General features: G+C 39.6%; 1 protein-coding gene across 3 annotated transcripts in view; it reads right to left on the reverse strand.

Moving 5' to 3' along the window:
- Positions 1-25,154, reverse strand: part of KCND2 (potassium voltage-gated channel subfamily D member 2) — a 521,688-nt gene that overhangs the window by 12,159 nt on the left and 484,375 nt on the right. For all 3 annotated transcript variants that reach the window (XM_062198521.1, XM_062198522.1, XM_062198520.1), the window contains exon 2: positions 4,983-5,145. In XM_062198521.1, coding sequence (XP_062054505.1) covers positions 4,983-5,145 — 163 coding nt within the window. The remainder of the gene's footprint in view (positions 1-4,982; positions 5,146-25,154) is intronic.

Genomic DNA, 25,154 nt, shown 5'->3' on the forward strand with positions numbered 1-25,154 from the left:
GAAAATGATGAGATGCTAAACAGATTTCTTTGCTGTTGGGATCCCCACTATATATCGTGGATGTTCATTGCAAGGATCATAGACGGAAAGAGCATGCAATTTTTCTCTAGCTAATTCGACATTGAACTTTTATTGTGAAGCTGAATGCTGTAGAGTAGAACACAATGATTTTTAGCAAGGAGATGGTTTTTTAATTACATCAAATTATATTATAAACTTCACAGTGCATTTTCTGAAACCGAGGCTGGGAGCCCATCAGACAAAGATCTTTAAGCCAAGCATTATCGACATCAGGATTCCCTTAAATGGGCAGCCATATTCTAAATGAAATATGAGGTAGATGGAGGGAAGTGATTGGACCATCTTGTTACCAAATCACAAAATATTTTCAATACTTTCAGAAAGTAAAGCGACCTTCAAAGTGAGGGGAGAAAGCCTCTCTCCCTGGTTAATCTTAGACAGTTCCTCATGTCTCAAATACTGGCACACATACTCCTGTACCATGCTTATTGGAAGCTCCACTTGCAGCTCTTTGTTTCATTGACGGTTTAGCAAAGTGCTGCAGGTAGAGGCAGCAAATCAAGCCTCATCGGCTTCATACATTAAGACTTCATTGGAAGCTTTCTACTCGCTAAGCAAGAGGGCCACTCTTGTAATGAGGAAAGTTAGTGCCAAACAATAATAAAAAGAGTTAAAGGAATTCAACAGGAGACAGTGCAGTATTAATGGCTCTAGAGCTTGGTTAATTCTGGAGATGTCAGGGCTGGGCAGAATCAGTGCTGGGATGTGGATCAGTGGAAGGCAAAAAGCAATGACAGTGCCATAAGAGGGAAGAAATGGAAGAGGGTCAAGAGGGTATTACAGACAAAACTATGCTTCCTAGTGTTGTTTATAATTGGCCTTTTTAAAAAAATTTATTTTATATTTAAAAACTTTTTTTGACAGGCAGAGTTAGAGAGAGAGAGAGAGACAGAGAGAAAGAGCTTCCTTTTTCCGTTGGTTCACCCCCCAAATGGCTGCTATGGCTGGCGTGCTGCGCCGATCCAAAGCCAGGAGCCAGGTGCTTCCTCCTGGTCTCCCATGTGGTTGCAGGGCCCAAGGACCTGGGCCATCCCCCACTGCACATCCGGGCCACAGCAGAGAGCTGAACTGGAAGAGGGGCAACCGGGACAGAATCTGGTGCCCCAACCGGGACTAGAACCCAGGGTGCCAGCGCCACAGGCGGAGGATTAGCCTAGTGAGCTGCGGTGCTGGCCTATAATTGGCCTTTTGAATGTTCAGTGTCCTCTAGTCACGGAAGCCTCTGTCAAGGTGAACAAGCCTTACTTGTTCATACACTCGTTCTTTCACTCATTGCAAAAATAGGAAGGCCTATTGTATGCCAGGTGCTGCACTCAGGGGAAGTATGATATAATATCCATATATTTAATAATAGAATGTATGCAGAATATTGCAGAAGAGCAGAATGAATAATTAGTGATGCTACAATGTCCAGAAAAAATTTCATATACAGAATGGTATTTGACATAACTCTTGAACCTTGAGTAGAAATTTGCAGGTGGCTACATCAGGACTTGCAGGGATGGAGAGGAGACACAAGAGCAGAGCTAGTTCAGTAAGGCTGAAACAGAGTGGATATGCAGAATTATGTACTCCCTTGATGTTGATAATACCAGGCTATTAGGCTATAAGAAAATAAAAGAACAAGATACCTAGATATTTGGGGTAGAATCTAGGAGATTTTATCTTTATTTTTTTGAGATTTGTTTATTTTATTTGAAAGAGTTACAGAGAGGTAAAAGGGAGAGGCAGAGGCGGAGAGAGAGAGAGAGAGAGAGAGAGAAAGAGTTTTCCACCCGCTGGTTCACTCCCCAAATGGCCTTAACAGCTGGTGCTCGGCCAGGCTGAAGCCAGGAGCCGGAAGCTTCATCTGAGACTCCCACATGGGTGCAGGGGTCCATGACTTGGGCCATCTTCTGCTGCTTTCCCAGATGCATCAGCAGGGAGTTGGACTGGAACTGGAGCAGCCAGGACTTGAACTGGCACCCATATGGGATGCTGGCCCCTGCAGGCAGTGCCTTTATCTGCTATGCCACAGTGCTGGCCCCCAAGATTTTATTTTTAATAATAGATAATATAGGATTACTCTCAAGATCTAGTTAGGGGTGTTGGCACTGTGGTGTAGTAGGTTAAGCCTCCATCTGCAGTGGATTCATATCCCGGCTGCTTCTCTTCTGATCCAGCTCTCTGCGTAAGGCTTGGGAAAGCAGTGGGAGATGGCCCAGCTGCTTGGCCCCTGCACCCACATGGGAGACCAGGAAAAAGCGCCTGGCTTTGGATTGGCTCAGCTCCAGCAGTTTCAGCCATTTGGGTAGTGAACCAGCAGATGGAAGATCTTTCTATCTCTCCCTCTCTCTATAACTCTACCTTTCAAATAAATAAATAAATAAATAAATAAATAAATAAATAAATAAATAAATAAAATCTTCAAAGAAAAAAAATGTCTAGCTAAGAAGTATCTCTTGCATTTTCATTATTCTAGGATTACATTTAAAAACCCTGTGATTTGGACATTGCTAAATGTATTAGGTGATAGTTTCCAAGGTGTTGTCCCAAGACTAGCATATCAGTATCACCTGCGAACTTGTTAGAAATGCAAATTGTCAGATAGGCAGGCTGTAATCCACAGCTACAGAATAGGGTGCTTTGGGGGTGGGGCCCACTAATTTATGTTCAAAACAAGCTCTGCAGATGATTTCACTGAATATAAATGTTGAGTATCACCACAGTAGGGTGTGATAAATGACAGGCTGAGTATCAGTGACATCTTTCCGTGTAAATGTCAAAATCATCATATGAAAAGTAAAATATTGACTTGCACTGTAGCTTGGCTCATTAATTGAAAACCTACTGTATTTAGAATTATCTGCAGGAAAAACCTAAAAGATTTACTGGTGTAATGAGTTAGAAATTTCTTGTCTGGGGCTTTAATTACTAGGTGTGTGAGTATGTGCAAGTCATCTGTAGGGTGGAAATAATTCCCCCTCTGTAAATTGGTTGTGTATATTCTAAATAAAGACACACAAAGCACCCAACACTAGAAGCTCTAGAAAGTGTTGTTGCTAGTGTTATTAAGTTACAATTACTGTTTCCATTATTGCAAGATAATTACTCACAGGTGGGCATTCATCACAGGTGGGCATTTTAAAACACGGTAGGCTCCTTGCTTCAAGATATTAACCCTACTACCTGCCGCTGCATCAATTCAGTTTCAGTGTGGCAAATATACTGTACTCAATAAATGTCTACTGAACAACTGAATGAGTAAATAAATCTATAACCATTACCAATAGTGGAGGTGAGGGAGAGGTGCCACAGTTTCCTGGTATATTTACCCACGTGCCACTGTTTAATTAAGACCTTATCAGAGATTGATAGAAATGGAGTAGGTTCCAGATTCCCTAAGTCTGAAGGGGTCAGAGTGGGTAGCAGAAGTAGAAGCAAATAATCACAAGACTGATACAAGGCTGAAAAAAATGATTCTTTGCTAGAGGAAGAGGATCTCTGGCAATAGACACCAATAAATTCTCTGGACAATGCTGTGTAACAGAGTGATTAACATGAACTTCCCAGTTAGTTGCTTTATGTGACTTTTTTTTTTTTTTAACTAAAGAGACCAACCTTGTTCAAAAGCAATTTATAATCTATTCTAGAATTACCTACAGAACCAGGCATGAACTGACTCAAAATCTCTCGTGATAGTTTACAGTTATACCACGTTAACCAGAATGTGATTCCATGTTAGTCATGGTAATGAGGGGTTTGGGGATTGTTTATAAGGACAAGGATATAGTGGCCACAAAGACCATAGAAAATATTGCACTATAAGCCTTGAGGAAGCTACAAAAGATACTTCCAAGTTTATTTCTAAGCACAAAAGATCCTGCCTCTCAAGGTGACAATTTTGACAAAGAATGAGGGAGGGGAAAACATCAACGTTCAATCAGCTTTTCTGAGAGGCAGCTGATTGTAGTGTTGAGGGGAACCAGACCTACTTGGACTGAATAGTGTTTCTCCAACTCCGTAGGTATGTGACCTTGGAACTGCTCAATTTTGGGGGTACCTTAGGATTCCCACCAATTAATGAGAATAATAATGTTACCCCACTCCTAGAGTTTTGATGATTATATGAAGTATTTTTTGAAAAATATTAGAAGAGTGCCTGACACACAGTACTAAATACTGTTAATATGATTAGATGTTAATACAAATTTGTATATATTTGCATTTTTTAATCCATGACTTTCCCCATTTCATAAATGATTATGCACCATATTTAGTGTTAGAAGAATTAATTAGTAGTGCACAGTCCAGAGAAATGGCCAACTGCTGGTCCAGGAACAAGAACCACATGCAAATGATTAAATAGTTCTAGTTCTTGTGTTAACTGCGTAGAATATCTGAAATACATTTTGATATCCTTCAATAACCCTCTTCTACATCAACTTGACCTTCCATGGACAAAGACTAAATCATAAGTAGAAATCTGATATTAGTAAAATTTGCCAAAAATCTTGTTTTTTATTTTACTACTATTGCTAATGCTGTTCAGCAAATATTTCTTACTTTTTGTCTCTGGCACTATGATAGAGTTGTATACCTCTGCCCTTTCAAAGTTAGACACTGGTTATGGGATTGGCTTTGGCTTATGCAAGCAGAGATGGGCATAGACGATTTCCAGGGGAGGCTTTATGGGGCAATCTGATTTGTCAGGTCTTTTACCCATACTTTGAAGTATGTGGTCAAAATAAACCTCTACCTGCGGACTAGTCATGGACCTGTAGCATGAAAGAGAAATATTTCTTGCTTCTTTGTACTGTAGAATAACTTAGCTGATCCTGGTTGATGCCACTATTGAGAAGTTCAGATTACTCTAAATAGAAGCACTTTAAAGCTTAATGTTGCACAGTTTGAATACACACCTTTTGTGCCCTCCGTTTGTCTGCTCGTTGGTTTTGGTGGTAGATCCGACTGAAGTTGGATACAATAACTGGAACAGGTAGAGCAATGACCAAGACACCACTCAGCGAACAGATGGAACCAAAAATCTTGCCTGCTATGGTTTTTGGTACCATATCACCATACCTGTGTTAGAGAAAAAATATATATTGTTTGAAGTCTCAGAAACACATGTCTACCTATTACAAATTTTTTTTTGCTTTAAGTCAAACTTTTTGAACATATCTATTTCTATTTTATGATTATAATATACATTATTTCAGACATGAATATCTGAATATAAAATTTACCTTTCAACGTTTTTGAAAATGCTAACATTCAGAAGTCTCTTGGTTTGGAAACTATTTTAAGGCAAATGATGCAATGATAGCTTTTCAATTTGTCCTTTGTATGACATGGCATAACTCTATATAATACTACTCTTTCTATGGTAGAATTTATAGACTTGATAACACAGTTTTCCACTTAATTTTTTCAACATTTGGTTGGTTATGAAATTTAAGTAGAAATAGTAGCATATCACATTCCTTTCATGTTATGTAATCACTTAAAACTAACCTTTTCAAGGTCCCCACTAACCTTGTGAAATCCAGCGGCCATTTCTCCATGATAATCTTATCCAATCTCTCATTTTGATCTCCTTAGTAGACTATTCTTTCCTTGAACCTGTTTCCATTCTTGGCTTCCATATGGAACATTCCTCTCCTTATCTTCCTACCTCACTGACTGCGCTTCTCTAACATCTTTTCTGCTTCCTTTCTCTTGATCTGATTTCTAAATCTTGGAGTAATTCAGATCTCAGGCTTGAGTCTCCTAATCTTCTCCGTATAAATGCTCTTCCTGTGTGATTTCATCTGATCCCATAGCTTAAAACTCTGTCTAGGCAGCTGACACTCTAAATTACATCAATAGCCCTGATGGTTCCCCTGAGGATCAGACTTCCATCTCCAGTGAGCTAGTCTGTTTCTAACCCTGGACTTCTATCAGTCAATGAAAACTTAAATTAGCCAAAATGAAGCCTCATTTCCCTAGTTTCCTCTTCACTCCTCAAAACTATTCCTCCCACAGTTTGCCACCTATCATTAAGTGGAGCCACAAACCACCCAGTGGCTCACACCAAAACGGAGAGAGTTGCATCCCTGATGTCATCTTATCCCTTGTTTAGTCTTCTTGTTTCTGACCACACAAAACTCTATCGCGTCTGAATCTCCTTACTCAAGCTGCATGTTATAACAATAAACTGAGCCATCGCCATGTCTCACCAGAGGCACAGATGCATTGTCTCAGTTGAACTCTTTTCTCTATGTTTGCCACATTACAATTCATGCCACCACAGCAGCCAGAGTTATGGTTTAAGAACTGGAAATCGGATAGTTGCTGCTTCGCTTAATCCGGCTAATGGAATTGAAACTAAAATTCAAACTCCTCACCTTTTGCTCCAAAGGCCTATATGTCATACCACACTTGATCAAACTCATTCTCTTCTGACCACTGTGGTCATCTGGCTTCTGTTTGCACATGCAGCCCCCAGAGCATCTTTATTCACATTGTCACTTAAATGCCTCCATCCAAGAAGTTGATTCCAGATATCTAACCCACAGCAGTGTTAGGACATTTCTCCCCAGTAATCCCTATAATATTTTCCCATTTGATTACTTTCATTGTATATGCATTTACATGTGATATTTTATTTTTAAATTTATTTTGGGGGGCCGCTGCTGTGGCATAGGGGGTAAAGCTGCTGCCTGCAGTGCCAGCATCCCATATGGGTGCCGGTTTGAGTTCTGGATGCTCCACTTCCCATCCAGCTCTCTGCTGTGGCCTGGGAAAGCAGTAGAAGATGGCCCAAGTCCTTGGGCCTCTGCACCCACATGGGACACCTGGAAGAAGTTCCTGGCTTCAGATTGGTGCAGCTCTGGCAGCTGTGGCCAATTGGGGAGTGAACCAGTGGATGGAAGACCCCTCCCCCCCACCTCTGCCTCTCCTCTCTCTGTATAACTCCGACTTTCAAATAAATAAATACATCGCTTAAAAAATTTTATTTTTTATTTTCTCAAGTTAGAGAGGAATTGCCTTTGAAATGGTTGTTGAGAGTGGCCGAAGGGGATATTGAGTAGCACCGCTTTTTGTAAACCCATTCTCAGCTTTGCTTTCTGCTATGAAGGCCCAGTTACTCATTCTTGTTGGTATTTGTGGGTAACCAGCAGTTGACCTAATTCACTAAAAATAAAATTTGTACCAGAATTGGCAGTATTAACTTATGGTTAAAAAAAAAAATAATAACCCAAGACCTGGAATGCCATGTCCTTCTGTAGCACATCTGAAAACCTAAATCGTCATCTGATTATTATGTTGGTGAAGAAACAGTCACAACTAGAGGAACTTAGGGAGGCTGAGCAGAAAGGCTTGAGGACATTCTTAATATAGAGATGTCAGTGGGCTTGGAAGGTCAGCTTCTTTTTATACACTGCTGTGCACACAGGAGCCAACTTCTATATTGGCCACAGTTCACATGGAGTGCCATTCATATTTTATAAATATCTTTTTTCCCTTTGCACTGATTATGCAGTAGGCTCTGGAGGAGGCTAGCACGTGCACACACACTCCCATACACATACATGCACACAGCTGTAAACAAAGGAATTTGAGTGTGGCCTAGAAAGTGTTCCTTAAAATGGAAAGTAAATCAAAATCCATTATACTTGTGGTCAGAGAAGACAAACATTGAGTTGATGTAATTAAAGTAAGCCCTTTAAAATATAAATATATAAGAACACCAAATGAATCCAGCATATAGTTTCTCTTGCCCCTTTCTAAAGAGATTTTTTAAAAAATTAGTATTTATTAATTTTTAAAAAATATATTTATTTATTTGAGAGGCAGAGTTACAAAGAGGCAGAAGCAGAGATAGCTTCAAACTGTTGGCTCACTTCCCAAGTGGCCACCACAACTGGAGCTGGGCTGATCAGAATCCAGGAGCTGGAGCTTCTTCAGGGTGTCTCACGTGAGTGCAGGGGCCCAAAGACTTAGGCCATCTTTTGCTGCTTTTTCAGGCATATTAGCAGGGAGCTGGATCAGGAGTGGAGTGGCTGAGATTTGCACCAGCACCCATATCGGGTGCTGGCACTGCAGGAGTTGGCTTTAACTGCTATACCACAGTGCTGGCCCCTTTATTAAATTTGTCTTGTGTTCCAGGTTCACTATGTCTGGGTTGGCAATCCCTGAATACTTGTAGTTATTTGAATACATTAAGAAAGGTGAGGAGATGAATCAGTTTGCTGAAAGCCAAAAAATTTAGCATAAGGGTCAGTGAGGGAAAAGAAAAGACATCTATATATGGCATCTATATATATAGATACCATATATATATATATATATATATGTGGTTTAATATCTTAAAGCTATGCTAATCTACATCATGTAAAATGATATTTATTATTTACTTCTACCATATTTGTTTTGTAATCCTGAATTCCTTCATAATCCAGAGCGCGGGTGAGCACTTGAGACGGCTGGGCGCTACGGCAGTGATTATGGTGGAGAGAGGAAAGGGAGTGAGTGTTCATTTGCAGGCATACCTTGTCTCATCTTTTTACTCTTGGGTAGAGAGCTTTCCTGCATTGAAGTCGATTAGGATGGTCCCCTAGGGCACTGTTGTTGTGAGATAAGAGGGAGGAGGAGGAGGAGAGAACTCAGGAAGCAGCACAGGGTGTTCAGGTAGTCTGGGCTGTTCTGCGATTATTCACGTAAAGACTGTCTGAGTAGTTGGCTCATTCCCTAGGAGCACCTCCTGCCACCTTCATTCCTTAGAGATGAACATTTTTGCTCAGCTCCTTGCTCCCCTCACCTTTCTAAGATTGGATTGCAGTTGATATTTTGCAGTATTTTATACATATCTCACTAATTGTCTCTGTTGCAGAATAATGAAGAACACATAGTTTGAATCATGCTTGTTGTGAAGTTATCTGTATTGTCTCTCTTCTGATTTAGGAACGATCTGGAGAAATGGAAAAAAGTACTCTCTGCAAACTTGTAATTGGGCACAGGGCATTCCAGACATGGGTAATATCTTGCTGGCAAAACCAGTTGCTCTTCTTTGTTAAAAAAGGAACTTTTTTTTCAACTTTTATTTAATGAATATAAATTTCCAAAGTACAACTTTTGGATTCTAGTGGCTTTTCTCCCCATAACCTCTCTCCCACTCCCTCTCCCATCCCATTCTTCATCAATTCATTTTCAATTATCTTTATATACAGAAGATCAGTTTAGTATATATTAAGTAAAAAATTTCAACAGTTTGCACCCACACAGATACACAAAGTATAAAGTACTGTTTGAGTAGTAGTTTTACTGTTAATTCGCATAGTACAACACATTAAGTACAGAGATCCTACATGGGGAGAAGGTGCACAGTGACTCCTGTTGTTGATTTAACAATTGACACTCTTGTTTATGGCGTCAGTAATCACCCTAGGCTCTTGTCATGAGTTGCCAAGGCTATGGAAGCCTCTTGAGTTCACAAACTCTGGTCTTATTTAGACAAGGCCATAGTCAAAGTGGAAGTTCTCTCCTCCCTTCAGAGAAAGTTACTTCCTTCTTTGATGGCCTGTTCTTTCCGCTGGTATCTCACTCAGAGATCTTTCATTTAGGTTATTTATTTATTTATTTATTTTTTTGCCAGTGTCTTGGCTTTCCATGCCTGAGAAACTCTCATGGGCTTTTAGCTGGATCCCAATGCCTCAAGGGCTGATTCTGAGGCCAGAGTGCTGTTTAGGACATCTGCCATTCTATGAGTCTGCTGTGTATCCCGCTTCCCATGTTGGATCATTCTCTCCCTTTTTAATTCTATCAGTTATTATTAGCAGACACTAGTCTTGTTTATGTGATCCCAAGAAAGGAACTTTTAACTAGTATTCAAACTAAATAAATAAAAAAAAAACTATCATTGTACTCCTTGGGAATCATATCTCTGTGAAACTCAGTGCACAGAAAGGCTTAGAATGGAAAGCTACACACATTGTAGTTCATTGAACATTGAAAGTATTCCTAAAATCTGTAATATTTTAATGATTACTGCTATCATAAGCATATTAGTTACCTATTGATACTTTATATTTCACTTAAAAACACATCTCCTTTCCCTCTCATTCTCTGTTCTGAACTTTATAGTAAGCCAAGTAGCATTACATATTCCGTTTCGTCTTTCTTCAGAATTTAATATTATATCTCTAGTCTTCAAAGTTCTCAAAACAAGCTTAAAAACAAACATTGCTTAAAAATGTTGTTTAGCTTCAAGTAGATGTTTTTCCCATATATATATATTTTTTTCTGTAAATAAAATGGATTAAAAGATTACAAGGAATAGATTTTATTTCAAATGAAATAAATATTGAATTCTTTAAAACAGAAGAAAACAGGGAGATGAGATAATATTGGCGAATAATCACTACAAAGTTTTCCATAATGAGTGACTTGCACTTTGTTAATTGAAAGGCAGACTTCCTCTCCATGGCCACTTTCCCATCCTTTTTCTCCTCACTCTATTAGTGGGCTCACCCCAGTTTCTGCTCCCCTTTCCTCCTGGACATCTCTGCTGGCTCAATGCTCCCTTTCCATATGTTATTAGTTTAAATGTACAAAGCAGAGCTGCCATTAACCCAGAGTGTTAATTCTAAATTTGCACAAACAGCCCCAAAATGACTTCTTGTCTAAAATGACTTTGTTTGCCATCTGTTAAAATTATTTTGGGTGTAAGACCAATTCTCAAAAAAAGATTGAATTTTTAGTTATTGAAGATTTTCATTGTCAAATATTATCCAAAATATTTATGCAAAATCCTTGAATTCTGGGATATACTCTACTTATTAATGCCAAAAAGTGAATAAAACTTGGTTAATTCAGGCCAACAGCTCTATCTATTGATCTGTCTATTGATGGGGCCTGTGCTGTGGCGTAGTGGGTTAAGCTGCTGCCCGCGATGCTGGGGTCCCATAAGCCAAGAACACTTATTCTTATCCTGGTTGCTCCCCTTCCCAAGGAGTTCCCTGCTAATGCTCCTGGGAAAGCAGTGGAAAATGGCCCAAGTGTTTGGGGCCCTGCACCCATGTGGGAGACAGGAACAGGGTCCTGGTTCCCAGCTTCAGTCTGACCCAGCTCTGGCCATTGTGGGCATTTGGTGGATGAACCAGTGGATGGGAAATCTCTCTCTCTCTGTCTCTTCATCCTTCTCTCTTTGTAATTCTGCCTTTGAAATAAAAAAAAAAAAATCACAAAAAAATAACATTATATAAACCAAACTTTATTTATTTGTACTCAGTTTTTTCCTGTTTGGCATTTCTCCAGAAATCATATGGCTACAGCCTGGCTATCTTTGGATCTCAAGCAGAGAAATAATTCCTTGAATTTTCTTACATAGTCTGCAAACACAATATTGCTAGCTTCCCAGTGCTATTCATATACTTTCTATTTTTCTCCTCTTTTTATTTGAAGAGTATAAATGTAGGTTCATTTGATAAAGGAGAAATGTTATTTAAGGGCAAATCGCCCCAGTCCAAGTATGACTTTCCATCTGTGAGACTATTTCCCATGGATATTAAGAGAAAAAGCAAAAACCATGCATTTACAAACAATCGCAAAGGTTTAAGAGATCTTCATACAACAGGACAAAAATGCTGATTTAAAATAAACCTTGACAATTCCTGTAATTCAATCTCTCTCTCTCTTTTTCTACAATAAGAAGTCGTAAATTGCTAGGTGTAAGGAATAGAATGAATGGATCCTGTGCAGGTGCACAGAAGCCCAGCAGTATCCTGCACATTGTACAGGGCAAGTGCAAGTTCCACAAAAACTGTATTGTAACTAGTACCATGTTAAAATAAAGACTTCATATAGGACATAAGTCAATATTTTGTAGTGTAAGTATTTGAATAATAAGTATTAAAAATGTCAGATGAAAGGAAGTGATATGTTTGATATCCTAGTGAAAGCCATTAGTTAAATGTGTGCGTGCATGTATGTTTTAATGCTTGATTTGGGGGTTGAATTTTTCTCTTTAAACTGAGTGCTAGCTCTAGAGGTCTAAGAAAATTTATTTTGACCTAGAAGCTGGATCACTTTGTTACTAAGAATTACAACCCTCATGGTCTCAGAAGCTTTGCTCTTCATGGATTTTCTGCCATCAGTTTGGTATTCTGGAAGGTTCAAAGTTTGAGGGGTAGTTTTTGTAGAAGGTACAATATCTGTAAGTACAAAATGACTTTTTTATGGTTTATTTATTTATTTTGAAAGTCAAAGTGTCAGAGAAGGAAAGAGAGAGAGAGAGAGAGAGAGAGAGAGAGAGAGGATGAATCTTCTGTCTGCTGGTTCACTCCCTAGATGGCAGTAACATCCAGCAGTTGACCAGTCTTAAATTAGGAGCCAGGAGCTTCATATGGGTCTCTTTCATGGGTGGCAAGGACCCAAATCCTTGGGCCATCTTCTGCTGCTTCCTCAGGCCATTAGCATGGAGCTGGATCAGCCTGACTCGAAACAGTGGTGTCCCAGGCAGCGGCTTTACCTGCTAAGCCACAAGGCTGGCCCTGCAAATGATTTATTAAGTGTTGCTATGTGATAACCATTTGTGGTGTAGAACTTGTTTGCCAGAGGGGCCCTGGTATTACTTCAACAACAGGTAGATTTCTCTTTGACATTTTAAAATCAATGTGTGCTTAAAAAACTGCTTTGATTTTTTTCTCTTTACCTCTCTTGCCTGGAGGATCTGTATCACTTTAGTATCCCAGTTCTATTAGCTTGAGAATAGTTTTTCATTATCTCATGTACAGTTTTTAAAATATTGTCTTATTACCTGTTTTAGCAAAATTATGAGCTGCTACTCTTTTGTTTATTCTTTTAATATTTATTTTATTGTAAAAGCAGGAAAAGAGACAGAGGAAGCGAGAGAGATCTCCCATTCGCTGATTTCACCGTCCAAATGCTGCAATGGCCTGAACTGCACTGGGCTGAATCCAGGAGTCGGGAACTCATTCTGCATCTTGCATGTGCATGGCAGGGACCCATGCACTTGAGCCATCATTCACTTCCTCCCAGGGTCTGCATGAGCAGGAGCTAGAATGGAGAGTGGAGTGAGGCACTGTGATCCCAGGCACTGTGAAATGGGATGCAGGAGTCCCAAGCTGTGTCTCAATTACTCTCAAACAGCGGCACTAGCTAATTTTTGCAAGTGATTTTTTAAAAAAACTTTCCCCATTGTTTATCACAGTAGTAATCTGAGCATCTACTAAATGAAAAGGGAAGCCATGGCCGGTGCCCCGGCTCACTAGGCTAATCCTCCGCCTGTGGTGCCGGCACACAGGGTTCTAGTTGCGGTTGGGGCGCCAGATTCTGTCCCGGTTGCTCCTCTTCCAGTCCAGCTCTCTGCTGTGGCCCGGGAAGGCAGTGGAGGATGGCCCAAGTGCTTGGGCCCTGCACCCGCATGGGAGACCAGGAGAAGCACCTGGCTCCTGGCTTCGGATCAGCACGGTGCACCAGCCGCAGCGGCCGTTGGAGGGTGAACCAATAGAAAAGGAAGACCTTTTTCTCTCTCACTGTCCACTCTACTCGTTAAAAAAAAAAAAAAAAAAAAAAGAAAGAAAAGGGAAGCCATTGGATCCCTACCCTAATTAGAAAGTTCTAGCCTGGAGTCGATGAATTCTTAAGGAATCCGTGGATAATATTCAGTTGGGTTAGGGACTCCATGATAATGTGTGACTTTATATGCATTTTCTTGAAAAGAGTTTTTTTTTAATTAATACTTTTGACTAAATCATAAGATTTTTTATTAAATTATGCTATGACCTAAATAATATTTAAAACTTATGACTTGAATATTTGCCTTATGTTGTCCATATAAAGAGTCTGAACTAACATTGCACTAAGGAAATGCTGTGCAAATAACTGCAGAACTAGCATATACCCACTAGGGGGCATAAAAGCCTAAATGAAAATTGGAAAGAAACCAGGTCTTTTCTGGTTTTCACAAACTCAGAGTGAGAGAAGTATTTCCAGTAAATTGCTTGCACCAATTCCTTATCTTTGCCTACACACGTTCAATATTTAGGGTATGTTTTGGGAATCTTATAACTCTGAAAGCAGTTGAACAGGAAAAAAACATCCCACCAAGTTCATAGATTATCTATATTTAAGGTGTTTCCAAAAAGATGCATAAAAATTCTGACAGCATTTTATGGTGCTTCTAGGAAGATAGATGATGTCCTCTAATGTGAGATACCACGAAAACCTCATTTTAATCAAGAAAGACCCCAAGGGTGAAAATTGAGGAGAATTGGGTTTGTGTACAGAAAGTGATCAAGGTTAAGACCAAGATGCCTTTTGCCCAACCAGTCAATATTCAAGCCCTCAACATCGGGTGTCAGTGGGGCTCATGGACTGTGTGCTTTTAGGCTGTACCTTTTAAGAACATAAATTCTTTTCTCTTTGTTGTTTATTCTCTTGCTTTTCACTTATTATATCATTAAATGAGAATTTAAAGGTTATAAATGAAACAAAGGTTTATGACCTCATTCTAGTATTTTTTTTTTAACCTTAATGAATGCTATCAATAAAAATGTACAGTTTCCTTTAAAAATGTGTGCATATTTTCAGGGTATGTTTTTCAGAGAACATATCTCTAACATTTGTTATATTCGTTAATTTTTTTTAAATGTTAAGAAAATATATGTATAATTGATTTCTGGGAAGCACACATTAAAAGCAAACAAACAGTAAAAAAAAAGTCCACTGGGGACTGGCTTTCCCAGCTGCGGACCAGCAGAAATGGTTTGCTCTGCTCTGGGTTCCTAGTCTTTGTGGCTCGGAGCTATCCTTTCATCCATGCTCCTTTGAATCTGATCCTGTCGTTTTCCTGTGTAAAAGCCTTCACTGTCTCTCAGTCATCTGCTGGAAAAGCTCAGGCTCCGTAGTGCGATGCACACAGCTCTGCCTGACTCAGCCACCGCACACCCACACATACCCTATGTTCTAATTGGAACAAAGAGCTTCCCTTTACTGGAAGGCATCAAGTCCTCCTTCCACTTGTCTGGGCCTTGGGAATATTATTCTTTCGAGACTACTCCTCATTGTACTCCCACTGCAAAAATCCTTTGGGTAAACAGCAACATACCTTGATAATGCTTAACCATCAGGTCTAACTTGAAGAATTTCTTGAGTATTTTAATCTCAATAAGAGTATCCTTTTCCCTTTTCTTTGCCTCCAATGCTGCTTGCAATGTATAGAGTACAATTAGTTTTTTTTACAGGTCTATCTTCTCTTGCTAAACCACAAAGTGCATGAGGTCAAGGCTCACGTCATCATTAGAAACCCAACTCCAGCACAGACCTTGTCTAGTACTCAGCAAATAGTTGGAACTCAATAAATGTTTATTGCTTAAATAAATCCTTCAGAGAAGGGTCTGGTGGTAAACAATAAATATGGGAGGGAGAAAGGGAAGATATTTGTTTTCTGTTCTTTTTCTCTTAACCAGGTTTCCTAGTTTCTCCCTGCCTAGCACTATCCCATCTCCTCGATATCTCTAAATTCCTCTCTGTACACTTAGATGAAATGCTCACCTCCACCTGGTTCCAAACTGTTCATGCATCTTACTTTTTATACTGGAGAAATCATTTTTTTAACTTAGATGATTTTAAATAAATATAGAAGCAGAGAGACCACTTTTGAAGATACGTTTTCCATTAACACATGCTTAAAAACCGTAAATTTAGCCAGAATTTTGAAGCACAAGTCACAGAAAATTTGACATATTTTGGAATTTTAAATGCCTAAGAATTTGAATGAATATTGATGCAGGTACCCTGAATGTTACATATCATCCTGGGTCAGAGCTGGGTTTCTCTATTCTTGGGTATTCTTCTCATGGATGCTTGTAATCTTAGATAGGGACTACCATCAATTATCTGAAAATTCTATTGCAGGATCTTCATTTTTCTTAACAACGTCGTCTCTGGTTATACCTATTGGAGGAATTATGCTGTCTTCCATCAGCAGGAAAGTAATCCATCAGGCAAATGAAGCTTCTAGCATTTGCTCACTCATCTGGGCTTTGGGCCCATGGCAGCACCTTCCAAGGGATGCATGCTTTGGTTTTGCACAGGAAAGGGGTTGCTCTTCAACACTGTCAGAGTTGCTCTCCTACTGGGGGCTTTCTTCAGTTACCTGCTGCTGTAGCTTCCATCTCTTCCTGTCCTTTGAAAGGTACTGCTGTGGCAGGAAACTCCCCACTGTGCATGGTCCCAGGCACTGCTGCGCCCTGCAGGTTGTCACCCAAGGAGACAAATCCCCATGCCATTTGGACAGTGCTTTTCACAAATCTGCTTTCTTTTATCCAGCCACCTCTCAGTGGCTGACTCTGCGGAAGAGGTTCATTGCTTACAACACACTTGAAGTTTCCTCAGTGCTTGGGCATGGGGAAGGAGGAGGAGCTGGCTGCCAGGTTTATGCCCGTGATGCCGGGCTTGGACGAGAATGTCAGTTAGGCAGCTTAAAACCAAGACGGGAGTTCTTGCTGTAAACATTTTCATTTTTTCTCACCTGAGTTTACAGAAGTCTAAAACCTATTAGCTGTTATAGGTCTCATGGCACCTCTAAGTTGTCTTTAAAAATTCACCTATTTTATTTCCAACTGTACTTTTTAAATTACTTATGGATTATCCAGTAATAACCTAACACATCTCATTTCTAATTCTGCCCAGGAGCACCTGATGATTTTGTCATCTACTGTCTACTTCTTAAGTATTATGGAAAAGAAGGCACAAAATTTGTACTGCCCAGGAGACGTGGGTCTTTATCAGGGCAGAGAAGTAGGACCTGTTTAGGTAGCAGCAGTCTGACTGATAGTTCTTCAAATAGATATTGTGTTTCTCCTGGCAGATACGGCCAGGCCCATGCCACTCACTCTGCAGGCCACCCTGGGGAAGGCCCTGGGCACTTCCTGTCCACTGGTTAAGGCACCCTTGGGTCACTGGAGCTCACCACCAGAGAGTGTTTCTCACAAGCCCTGCAGCTGGGTCAAGGGCCTGTTCTTGTTCTTGATTCATCTGGGCATTATTCTGCCTTGTCCTTGACTAGGGACTTCTTCCTTGTTAAAAATATCAACTTCTTTAGGCATCAATAATTTACCATGATCATGCTTTATGTAAATAGTCACAGCTGTTTAACTACAAAAGGAAGGGAGCTCAGAGAAGTGGTGATTTTACCTCTCAAAGACAGCCAGGAATGTTCACTAACATTCTGGTCTTCAGTAAAACATAGAACGTTTCTATATCCTTAAGCAAACATGGCTTTTGATGGGAATCCAAGGGCCAATATTTACAGTAGAGATGTTTCAGGAGAACAGTTCTATTGCTATCAATGGGAAACAAAATTATCTCCTAAAATTGAATGATGATACTACATGAGTTTTATGTTTTGACTCTTTTGCTTCTTCTTCAAAGATTAAAGCATTGCTTGAATGTTCATTCTTCCTACTAACAATGTAAATGAGGGAATATTTAGAAAAAACATGCATGAAGAGGGCCTTAATTTCATGATTTTACCTTTATAGCTCCACTTGGTTAGTCACAATTCTGTAACAGAATGACCTTATGGATACTTTCTGATTGTATCTAGCGGCAGAGGGAGGAGTACAGTTTTGAGTTCAAGGGTGGGACCTCTGGTGGAGCTAGACAATGAAAGAGCCGACATACTCCTCCTCTGGCCCACTTCCAATTTCCTGTTTGTGCTCTCCATTGGCAGAAGCAACAGAAGATGAGAGGCTAGCCCGGGAAATGTGGCCAGCTAGCACCTGGGCACCTGGCAGAGGCACACCCAACCAGGAACACAGCACACTTCCCCAGAGCCATGCTCTGCTGCCTGCCTCACACAGCTCACCAAGATGGTCTTCCCTGGTCCCAGCCAGTATGACCTAGATTCTGCACTCTCATTTTGTTGATTGTCTGCAGGCCTCTTCCTAAAGAGAAAATCACATTTTACCAGAAATCGAATCTCAGAGGTGAGAGTGACAGGGCTTCTTTGGGTAGCAGTACCATGTGTCATGTCACCTTGTTTTTTAATGACCACAAGCAAATCGGCCTTCCCACCTGACAAACTAAGGAAAAGTGGAGCTTCTTCTGGGGCAGGCTTGCGGCTTTTCAGTTTTTGTCAAAAATGTGCATTTCAATCCACTATAAACCAAGAACAAGCTAAAGAACCCAAATCTCCAATTTGACAGAGGGACGGAAACAATGCCAAACATGAAGCAACATTATGAAGATGTGAATTAGATCTGATGATTGTAAAATGTTCTACTTGCATGAAATAGGCACAATGTGTAATAAAAGCTGGTCTCTGGGGCCTCCAAGCCTCATAGTGACTAAGTGCTGGCAGGAGGCTCTTAATTAGAATAAATCATTTCAGAGTTGGATCCTTCAACAGATCATTGAGAGTGCTATCAGTAATAAATTAGGGCCATATTTTAAGGGCAGGTGAATATATGTAAAATCAAGTTGGCTTTAAAAATGAACACAGTTGCACAATTAGTTCAGTAGCTCCTGAGTCTTTTTATTGCAGAAGTGTGTGTTTGGGTTGTTGTTATTTTTGATTACAGTAATGAAAGTCTATAGCTAAACATGTCAGAGCCTGGTTGTTAGTTATGAATTTAAATAAGGAAAAATATTCTTGTATTTAAAGAATATAAGACAGCCAGTGAAGGTTTTGGCAATAAAATGGAAATATCTGATGTGTACTTTAAATTAAAAATAAGAAAGAACACAGCGATTCCATTATAGGTATCATTAACATGAATAACTAGAATATTCTTGATATTTGTTTTACAACTTGATGCTTCTACTACTAATGAGGGTTATGGTAATAGCTGTTACCATTGTAGGTTAAAACTTGTTGGGTTTTTCACCACCTCACTAACCTCTAAGGGAATTCACTGTGTTGTCAATGCTGATTGATTTTCATTATGAGAAGGCAAGGCTAAAACTTGATATGGCTGAAGTGAATTCCTTGCAGCATTTGTTAGTGGTTTTATTAATACAAATAAAATTGTCTGCTTAGATAAAAGTGCTAGCATTAGTGAACTTCCACATGTGAAAATAGAATAATTTAAAACAAATGATAACATCTAATAATCAAATCTTCCCCTTAAAAATATTTTTTACCTGTTTTTCCCCTCATTCTCTCCTTTCTCAAAAATTTATCTAGTTCCTCTATTGAGTAGTGTACTTTGATGCTGATAATAAATTCAACACTTGGCTCTTTTGTTTTCTCCCAAAAGCTTTCCCAGCCAAAAAAAGAAGTTACAGCAATAAACAAAAATATTAAACTCCCATTATCTAGTGTTTCTAAACTTTTTCTTCTACTTTCAAATGCCTAACTTTCCTGCTTGCAATACATGCTTAATCTGACTTCCACAGGAACCAGTCGTTAATTATCTTGTTTACACCTCAGCTATCCACCTGAAAAGGAGTTCTCCAATGGCTTCCTCTCTTCAAGCCTAAGTGAATCGTTTTTTCCTCATTTTCAGTTGTTTCTCAACCACAGTCATTCACTGCATCATGATGCTATCTGAATATAGGACCATGGTCCCATAAGATTTTTTGCCTAATGACTTCATGGTGGCCTTAGTTTAAGTACACTCTGTGATGTTCACACAATGATGAAATTGCTGAACAACACATTTCTCAGTATGTGTCCCTGTGCTTAAGCAACTCATGGTTGTGCTTTTATCTTTTTTTTTTAAAGAGAGGGAAATAATGTTATTAGGTTGTCTGTGTCATTCTTAATATACCCATTTGAGCACCCTTTGTATAAAGGGCAAGATAGTAAATATTCGAGGCTTTTCAGGACAGCCTGCTTGTCACAAAGATTCAACTTTCCTTCTGCAGTGCAAAAATGATTATAGTTAATCTATAAATGAAGAGGGTGACTATATTCCAACAAAACCTTATTTACGGACATTGAAATTTGAATTTCATATTAATTTTATATGTCAAGAAATACCATTCCTCTTTTGATTTTTATGACCATTTAAATATTTTTAAACACTTCTCAAGTGGCACAAAGACAGGAGTTGACCTGCGGAGTATGGTTTACCAAACCCTGATATAGAGGGATCTTTCTTTGTGTCATCAACTTGCTTTGGAAAGGTTAAGTGTTATTTTTTTCCAGAAGAGTTTGAAACTATTCAACAAAACATTACTTCAATACAGTTACATGTATTTCTTCAAACATTTCATGCTTCTTGACTTTAGGAAATGTATCTTCTGGGGAAAGAGAAAAGAGGCACCTCTGTATGTGTGCCTATCTGCCTTTCCCAGTACTCTGCTCTCCACCACTCTTGAATGCTTCTGTCTACACAGGTTTATAGCAGATGAAAGCCAGAATGAGTGGGATGTTCTGCTTGCTGTCCACCATTCATGTGGTAATGGTGTGTGTAGGGTAAGTGGAAGAGGTAGTATGTCCCAAACACTATGGTAAGTCTGGGAAGGCAGAGAGTAACAGAAATCCTTGCTGTTAATGATATTTAGTAGAGAAAGAAACAACATAAGGCACCGCAAATGTAATAACTGCTAGTGAGCGCACTTGGGAAATATTCCCATAAGGAGGCAAGATTTGAATTGAAGAGTTAGCCAAGCAATAAATAGGAGGGATGTGTTGTTCAGAGGCTTCCAGGCAATACCCTTGGCAGCAGAGTGGTTCTTTGAGGAGGTGGCATAAGTTGTTGCCTATGGTGATACCACAATGGCTTCCTTTCAACTCAACATTTCAAATGCTTGCTTGTATTACTCAAATTCCACCAGGAGAGACAAAATATGACTGAGACTTCTTGTCTTGGCTAAAGTACTCTTCTTGAGAGTGGAGGCACACTCAGCCTTCGAATTCATATGTCTTGGGAATTGAATTTGTATATCAAATTGTTTCTTGCAGGCAAGTTTTAATGAGGAGAGGGTAAAGTGAAGTCATATCCAGAAAAAGAAAAATGGCCCAGAAATGAAGGCTGAAATCCAAACTTAGGCTACTTAAAAGTTTTAGCCAGGGCTGGTTGTGCCTAGAAAAGCTTTGTCTTCCCCGCCGTGAACTGATTTTTAAAAGGATATTTGTTTGTCTAGCAAGACTGAACTGAGCCAGTCATTACGCCTTAGAGACCCTGTATTGATCTTAGCAGGCAAACCACTAAATAGGACTTGACTGCTACAAGTGGAGGATTAATTCTGTCTTCCACATAAGCCGAGAGTGGGCATGTCAATATGCACTTATGAACCGGCCCTGGACGTGGAGAGAGGATGGAGATCCCAATAAACAAATTCATGTAGCAATGTCAAAAGGGGTGTGGCCACATTTTTTTTTTTTGTTTCTCTTAAACTCTGTAACAGAAAAAAAGCATTCTCCCTGCAACTTCCCAGATTTGTCTGTGTTTTTAAATACAGGTTTTATGATCTGCTAAAATATAGTATGGTGCTAATCAGTTTATATTTTAGAAGGAAAATGTGAAGATGTGTTTTCGTCCCCTTAGAGAGTTTTCTTATCAAAACATCACAACAGATATAGAAGATTTGAAATACAAATAAAGTAGGTCATTATGAACTCTTACTAGCCTAGACTATGGTGATCCTAAGTGAAGTTCTACTTAGGCTTACTAAGTGAGTGAGAATTAAGAGTCTTCCTCATCAGCTAATCATTTGTCCCAGTGAGCTCTAACAGATTCCACATTTGAAAAAAAAAAGTATTGTTTTCTTACCCTGATTGTCAGATATGGATACAGTTTAACTCCCTCATTTGTGGTTAATGATACACGTCAAACAAATCTATGAATTTTTTTTTTAGGAAAGAGAGCAGAGAATTCACATGGAAAGTATATTTTGCTTTAATGTCAAGTCAAAAACAATCTGGTTTCTCTGAAGTGTGGCCACTCCTTGTATATTAAAATGCAGGGCTATGACTGAAGGTGTCATAGGGCCCTGGTGTCATGTGTGAATTTTAAGCTTTATGATCTTTCTTATGGCACGTGTGATGTGCTTTTCTGACTTCCCCCCAATTTTCTCACTCAGAACAAAAGTAATCTTGCAGTAACGGCGATTCTAGGATTCTAACATTGTAGGTGATTTTGCGAATAACTATAAAGATTTTGTTTTGGTTGTATTCATCTCTTTATCCACAAAACATTCACTCTTCTTGTGGTAACATCCTCTGAGAGCAGGACTATCTCACTGTCATGGAGCAATGGGTTCAGACAAGAAATGCACCCAGCATGTAACAGTTATTAGCTAGAAGCAAAAATTTAAATGGTGCGGCCGGCGCTGTGGCACAACGGGTTAATGCCCTGGCCTGAAGCGCCGGCATCCCATGTGGGTGCCTGTTCAAGTCCCGGCTGCTCCTCTTCCAATCCAGCTCTCTGCTATGGCCTGGGAAAGCAGTAGAAGATGGCCCAAGTACATGGGCCCCTACACCCATGTGGGAGACCCAGAAGAATCTCCTGGCTCCTGGCTACTGGCTTTGGATCAGCGCAGCTCCGGCTGTTGCAGCCATCTGGGGAGTGAACCAGCGGATGGAAGACACTCTCTCTTTCTCTCTCTCTCTGCCTCTCTGATTTCTGTGTAACTTTTTCAAATAAATAAATAAATCTTTAGAAAAAATGTAAATGCTATAATATTTCCTAGTCTTTCATAAATGAGATTTTAAAAGCTTTAGAGGGACAGGTCTACCTTTGAACAATTTCTTACCTTACCTGGTTTCATGCTATCATTTCTCTTATTTTTCAATGAATCTTCAAATTTCTAAAGCAAAAATTAAAGAAAATCTTGGGAATAGAGACAGTAGTACTATATAAGCACTGTGCTGAGCCTCTACCACATCCAAACTCAAAGATATGAGTCATCCACCAGCACTGGCATCCCATCTGGGCACTGGTTCGAGTCCCGGCTGCTCCTCTTCCAAGATGGTGGCTGCTTCCACCAGCCAAGGCTCTTGAATCAACTCTGATCAGCTGTGGGCTCTCGAATATTCCAGAAGGTAAACGCCGAGGAAGGTCAGAGTAATGATTGAGAAGTGTATGTGGCTTACACTATCTCTAGACAGAAATTTTCTGAGGAAGACTTCTGATATCCCAATCTGTATTTAATTATCTCAAATTATTTAATATTTGACATCTTGGTGATTTAATTTTTCCTTAATTTGCTTAAAAAGTCTGTTCTCTAATTATAAATGGGTGCATGTTTTAAAATGAAAACAAGAAGAGAAGGATGTATCAATTCCCATAGGCTAGGAGTGGCTACTGTAATGAGATGTTCCATTTTTATGTTCTATTTCCTTATGCCATGGTCCTCTGGCCAGAGGAAGGTTAATGCTGTAAATGTTAAATGTCAGCAAATAGGATGACAGAAAGAACAGATACAATGTATCTGAATATTGCTAAGTTGTTATGATTCCAAATGAATATGCCATGCTGGGAATGAGAGTTCAAAGATTTGGATATTTTCTATAGATGATATTTGCAAGCATAATACTGGCTCATCCTGTGTTGTAATACCAGTTAATTATGAACTATAACCAAATACTTTTTCTATGTTAATTGCATTGTGGTCTACAACCAACACATGTTTTTACTTACACAATCAGATAAAAATAGTAATTTGCTTGCTTTGTCAAAACTTCCTTATTATCTGAGGAAAGCTTTGTCTGATCAGTTGTAGCTGGTAAATTAAAATCCTCAGTGATTGCACATAATACTGCCATTCTCAGTGGAAGCATGTAGGAAATGATATTTTTAAAAAGATTTATTTTATTTATATTAAAGGTAGAGTGATGGAGAGACAGAGGAAAGAAATCTTCCATCCACTGGTTCACTCCCCAAATGGCCAAAAAGGCTGGGGATGGGCCAGGCAGAAGCCAGGAGCCCAGAACTCCATCTGAGTCTCCCACATGGTTGGCAGGGAACCATATACCTGGGCCATCTTTTACTTTCCCAGGCGCATTAGCAGGGAGCTGGATGGGAAGAAGAGCAGCCAGGACTGGAACCTGTGCTCACAGGGATGCTAGCATAGCGAATTGCATTTTTACAAGAGCTACAATGCCAGCCCTGCAAATGATTTCTTTGAGGAAGAAAATTAGTGAGCTTATTTAGGCAGATGGACTGGAGGACTCAGAATTAGGAATGTGTAACAGATGCTTGGTTTTCCTGTATTAATTGTGCATCTATTATGATTAGAGATCAAATTACAGTTTATGTGCTCAAGTTAGCACTACTAAAGATGTGCTATACTACAGATATGAAGCAAAACTTTTTCCTTGCTCATTAGCTCCCCATGAATGAGTTATTACAATGAGGAACATACTTATTATCAAGCCAGGATTATTCTAGAGCTTGTTTACATTTGCTATGTCTGAATTTGTTTCTGATATGCCAGAAAAATTATACCCAAACAAAATCAGGATAGTATGTCACCACAATCCAGACTTCCAAAATCCTGACCTTCACATTTTTAAAAAGATTTATTTATTTATTTGAAAGTCAGAGTTACAGAGAAAGAGGGCGAGAGAGAGAGAGAGAAAAAAAAAGAGAGGTCTTCCATTCCCTGGCTAATTCCCTAGATGGCCACAATGGCCAGGGCTGAGCCAGGCTGAAGATGGAGCTTCATCAGGGTCTCCCACGTGGGTGGCATGGTCCCAAACACTTGGGCCATCTTCCACTGCTTTTCTCAGGCCATTAACAGGGAGCTGGGTCAGAAGTAGAGCAGTCAGACTGGAAGAGGCTCCCAAGCGCAATGCCAGCATCCCAGGTGGAAGATTTACCTGCTGTGTAGCTCATATTACAAATACTTAAAACTGCAGCTCATCTTACTAACGCCATTTACAAGAAAACCTCCCAATGACAATGAGGTTAGTAGGACCCAGTTGTCGTTTTAGTTTCTTTCAAGAAAAAACTTGATAGAAGTAGATTTCAGATTAGCAACATTCAAATGAGTTTTTTGTGGAGGTACACGTCATTCTCCATGAACATTTCTGATAGATTTGTACCCTTCATAAATTTAAAAGACAACCTACTGTTACTGCCAATTACTAGAGTATATGTTCCTTTTTACTGTTTCGCAAACGACCGCAT

Source organism: Lepus europaeus, chromosome 1, assembly GCF_033115175.1.
Source record: "Lepus europaeus isolate LE1 chromosome 1, mLepTim1.pri, whole genome shotgun sequence".
Classification (NCBI taxonomy): Eukaryota; Metazoa; Chordata; class Mammalia; order Lagomorpha; family Leporidae; genus Lepus; species Lepus europaeus.